This window comes from Numida meleagris, unplaced genomic scaffold, assembly GCF_002078875.1.
Source record: "Numida meleagris isolate 19003 breed g44 Domestic line unplaced genomic scaffold, NumMel1.0 unplaced_Scaffold165, whole genome shotgun sequence".
Taxonomy (NCBI): Eukaryota; Metazoa; Chordata; class Aves; order Galliformes; family Numididae; genus Numida; species Numida meleagris.
In genome coordinates this window covers 85,724-90,549 of record NW_018363448.1, presented here as the reverse complement: position 1 = coordinate 90,549, position 4,826 = coordinate 85,724, and the positions used below count along the sequence as shown (strand labels likewise).

Sequence of the window (4,826 nt, the reverse complement as noted above, 5' to 3'; positions counted from 1 at the left end):
ACTGTGATGGCTGGAGAGAACATGGATGAGACTTCTGTGCTACCTGGCCACCCCCAGGATAGCTACCAGCCTGCTGCCCATGATGACCATGAATGCTGTGAACGTGTAGTGATAAACATTGCTGGACTACGCTTTGAGACGCAGCTGAAGACCTTAGCCCAGTTTCCCAACACACTGCTGGGCAACCCCAAGAAACGCATGCGGTACTTTGACCCTTTGCGCAATGAGTACTTCTTTGACCGAAACAGGCCCAGCTTTGATGCCATCCTCTACTACTACCAGTCTGGGGGACGGCTTCGCCGGCCGGTCAATGTTCCCTTGGACATGTTCTCTGAGGAGATCAAATTTTATGAGCTGGGTGAAGAAGCCATGGAGAAGTTCCGGGAAGATGAAGGGTTCATCAAAGATGAGGAGAGACCCTTGCCAGAGGGGGAGTACCAGCGCCAAGTATGGCTCCTCTTTGAGTACCCAGAAAGCTCTGGGCCTGCAAGGGTCATTGCAATAGTCTCTGTAATGGTGATCCTCATCTCCATTGTGATCTTCTGCCTAGAGACATTACCTGAGCTGAAGGAGGACAAGGAGTATACAGTGCATCGTACTGACAACACAACTCAGGTCTACAAATCCAACATCTTCACAGATCCCTTCTTTGTTGTGGAGACCCTGTGCATCATCTGGTTCTCCTTTGAGCTGGTGGTGCGTTTCTTTGCTTGCCCCAGCAAGACTGAATTTTTCAAGAATATAATGAACTTCATTGACATTGTGGCCATCATCCCTTATTTCATCACCTTGGGCACTGAGATGGCTGAGCGGGAAGGGACTCAGAAGGGAGAGCAGGCCACCTCCTTGGCTATTCTGAGAGTCATCAGACTGGTAAGAGTCTTTCGAATCTTCAAACTGTCCCGGCACTCTAAGGGCCTCCAGATTTTGGGACAGACCCTCAAAGCAAGTATGAGAGAGCTAGGTTTACTAATCTTCTTCCTCTTCATTGGGGTGATCTTGTTCTCTAGTGCGGTCTATTTTGCTGAGGCTGAAGAACCTGAGTCTCATTTCACAAGTATCCCCGATGCTTTCTGGTGGGCGGTGGTATCCATGACCACTGTGGGCTATGGTGACATGTACCCTGTGACAATTGGAGGCAAAATCGTAGGCTCCTTGTGTGCCATCGCTGGTGTGCTGACAATTGCCCTGCCTGTACCTGTCATCGTGTCCAACTTCAACTACTTCTACCACCGAGAAACAGAAGGGGAAGAACAGGCTCAGTTACTTCATGTTAGCTCCCCAAATTTAGCATCTGACAGTGATCTCAGTCGCCGCAGCTCTTCCACAATCAGCAAATCTGAGTACATGGAAATCGAAGAGGATATGAATAATAGCATAGACAATTTTAGAGAGGCTAATCTCAGAACTGGCAACTGCACTGTAGCTAACCAAAACTGTGTTAATAAAAGCAAGCTGCTGACTGATGTATAAACAAAAAAAACCAAAATCCCCACTCACAGCTTGAAGACTTAAGTGACATAGTCACACTTTGTAGATGCTTTACTGATAGTCTTTGAATGCTTTATTTACCTCGTAAATGCATTGTTGCATTGTGAGTTTTTTCTCAGTGATAAAGAAGCTTCCAGGATCCATGAATGATAAAATTTTGTTTACTTAAAAAAAAAATATATTTTCCATCTGGTAAATGATAACCATTTGGACTAGTTAGGTTTTAAACTGAATGATGCTAGACCTAAACTTTTCCATCCACCACCTTTCTTTCTTTCTTTCTTTTTTTTTTTTTTTTTTGACAAATTCAACTGAGGAAGACAATTTTTAAAACTAAAGCTTATGCATGGATTCCAGTAAGAATATCCTTCAGTGTGCACAGTTGCAAGAGAATGAATCAGATAATAGTAAAAAACTAGTAACACGCAGCAAGCATTTACCATTGTTTTTATGAAGGAATGCAAATTTTCCTTCCGCTCACTATATGAGAGGTTACTTAGTTCCAAACTACAGATCAGCACCTTATTTAAATACACTTAAGGTGGTCTTCTTTCTATCCGTAGAAGAATTATTTAAAAAATAACGAACAGAACTGAAGGCAAAACATTTGCTCTGCTGCTAAGTTCTATTACATGCAGATGATCTAAATGCACTTTTCTCTGTCCAGAACAGTATACAAAACTTCTCGTCCTCCTATTGCAAGACAGCACAATGTAGTTTAATATAAGCATGTTTGAATTTGATGCTATTTATTTTATAATTGCATGCCTGAAACTTTACCTCAGACAATAGTGGATAAGCTTTTGTTTGAACTGAATCTTCTAAAAATAGGTCCTTTATCTCTCTTCTTTTTTTTTTTTTTCCTTTTTTCTTTATTTTGGTTTGCATTCACCAGAAGTGCACTACTTAACTTATTAAAACGTTGACTAGTACTTAAAAGTACTGTATTTAAGTGCGTATGTTAGTCAAATGGAAACAATAACTTTTGGAGATCAAAGCATGTTCGAATATTCAGCATTATGGCCTATTTGAATAATGTGTAACTTAATGCATGAATTAAATAATAATAATAATAAAAACAAGAATTTAAAAGTGCTTGATAGATCAAGAGCCTGAATGAACAGATTAGAGAAACCTGTTTTCCTGCATTGCTCAGGGAAACATGTTGGCTTTTGTCCAGGCATTGTCAGAAAGGGATGTATCCCATCTCTTAAAGGGAAAGCTATATGGAAAACTAAGAAAACAAGTTATATATAGCAGCACCTAAAACCTAGTATCCTTTATATTTGAAAGGTGTAGATGCATGCTTTTTGGTGCATTCTCAGAATGTAAATGAAACTTAACTACTATATGCATCCAAATTGCAGCAGCTAGTTTCTTCTGCAGTCATTAGTTGAGATTTTTTTGTATTCCCCTAAAACTCACTGAAGAGACTTAACAGATTGATTTAAGTAGTTGTGCAGTGCCTTTATCTTACATCCTCTAAACTGCTGAAAGTGCCTCCAGGAATTGAGCTGGTCAGAGGTAAAGAAAGGGCAAGGACCAAACCACCAGAAGGAGAGTTCTGCACTGCCTCTTGCCTCAGCACAGAAAGGGATAGAGAAGGAAGGCAAGAGCAAGCATGAGTGAGAAGCAGAAGAGGCAGGCAAAGACCACCAGCACCCTGTGAGATACATTCCTTCCCTTGCCACTCCACTGTTGCAAGGCTTGGCATTTTCTTCTGCCAGTAAGTCACAGTTGTGTTTATGTAAGACTTCAAGTTTCCCTAGGTTGTTTATAGGGACATCACTGCCTTCATCATATCTGCCCTTCCTTTCCCTGAGATAGCTTCTGGCAGCTGGTGTCCCTGCATGGCAGAACACAGGAGAGTCTAAGGATTAGCACTAGCTGTGACATCACATAGTCAAGCAGCAGATTGCAGGGCTGTGCTTTTCTTTCCTTTAGATTCCCCAGGTTGTAGGTGACAGAAGCTTTCCAGTGCCCTCCCATCCAGGCCTCTTCCATTTCCTTTCCTGTCAGATCTTAAATCCCATCACAGATCCTTCAAACCATATTCTTTTTGCTAATCCCTAACTTTGCTGTACATCCACCATGGTCTTGTGGAGGAAAGAAAGCTAGGAGAAGGAATCTTCTGCAATATGCCAGCCTTGACTGCTAGGCCCTAGGAGATCATAATCTTTGATCAAAGCTAAGGTAGGCACTAACCTTTATTTTCTAAATGGAATATATTGAGGATCTTCATTTTACACTTAGCATGTGGCCGACTGCTATTGAACACTTCTCCTTCCACACTGTACAGAACTTCTATTTTCCTGCGTTCATGGTATATATATATATATATATGCGTATTAATATGTGTCTGTGTGCCTGCATGTGTGCGTGTTACACATATGCATAGACACATATATATAAAATCAAGGCACTTAGAGTGAAAAGGAACCCTAACTTTGCAGTTACGCACAAGCCTGACCAGACAGGTTTCCAGAAAGACTTGACTTTATTTCTCACTGTGTGGCTTCTGTGAGTCTTAATGATGAGAAAGTCATCAAGAACTGAGGAGCTCTAACTCCTGCAAGAAAAGCAAAGTATCAGAAAAAACAGGGCATTACATCCTCTAGATAGATATTGTAAAGCTTTCTTCTTGTTCCCTGCTCACTCCTCTGGCCACTGTACACCTCTCTCCTCACTAAAATCTGATGGTCTTGATCTTCCTAAACTCTTGTGCTCCAGGATATGACTTCTCAAGTCAAAATGAACTTGAATGCTGCACTCAGCTTATAAACAACCAACCAACTGAACAGCAATAATTAATTCAGTGCTTCGGGACTGAAGATCAGAAAGAAGTATCTGGAACATGAGGCCTCACTTTGACCACTTCTGTTGTAGTTGGATATACACACCTTAGTGTAATGACCAGAATTACAATAATTCTGTGTATGCAATGAGAAAAGTGCTACATGCAGAAATTTTTTTTTTTTTTTGTCAGGATATCTGGATAGTTGATTAGGGCTCAGGATGGCCTGGGGAGTCTGAATATTGCTTTGCCCATTTCTAGCATACTTCAAAGGATCTAAATATGTTTGGAGTAAGGTAATTAACCTCATGTAGCATAGGCATGCATTTCTGGTCAGTTAAACACAAAATAAACAACAACAAAATTACAATTACTTGCTTTATGCAGAAGTGCTGAAATGCATTCATGGGCCTGAAAGTGCAGTTAACCAACTGCATGTTCTCACTGTTAAGCATTTTTCTTTTTCTTTTTTTCTTTTTCTTTTTTCCTTTTTTCCTTTTTTCTTTTTTACGTTTTCTCTTTCTCTTTCTCTTTCTTTCTT

At 40.7% G+C, this 4,826-nt stretch overlaps 1 protein-coding gene across 1 annotated transcript in view; it reads left to right on the top strand.

Annotated features, from left to right (window-relative positions):
- Positions 1-4,796, top strand: part of LOC110390637 (potassium voltage-gated channel subfamily A member 1-like) — a 42,105-nt gene extending 37,309 nt beyond the window's left edge. Inside the window, 1 exon segment of the mRNA XM_021382018.1 lies at positions 1-4,796. Coding sequence (XP_021237693.1) covers positions 1-1,473 — 1,473 coding nt within the window. The 3' untranslated portion in view covers positions 1,474-4,796.
- The last annotated feature ends 30 nt before the right edge of the window (positions 4,797-4,826 follow it).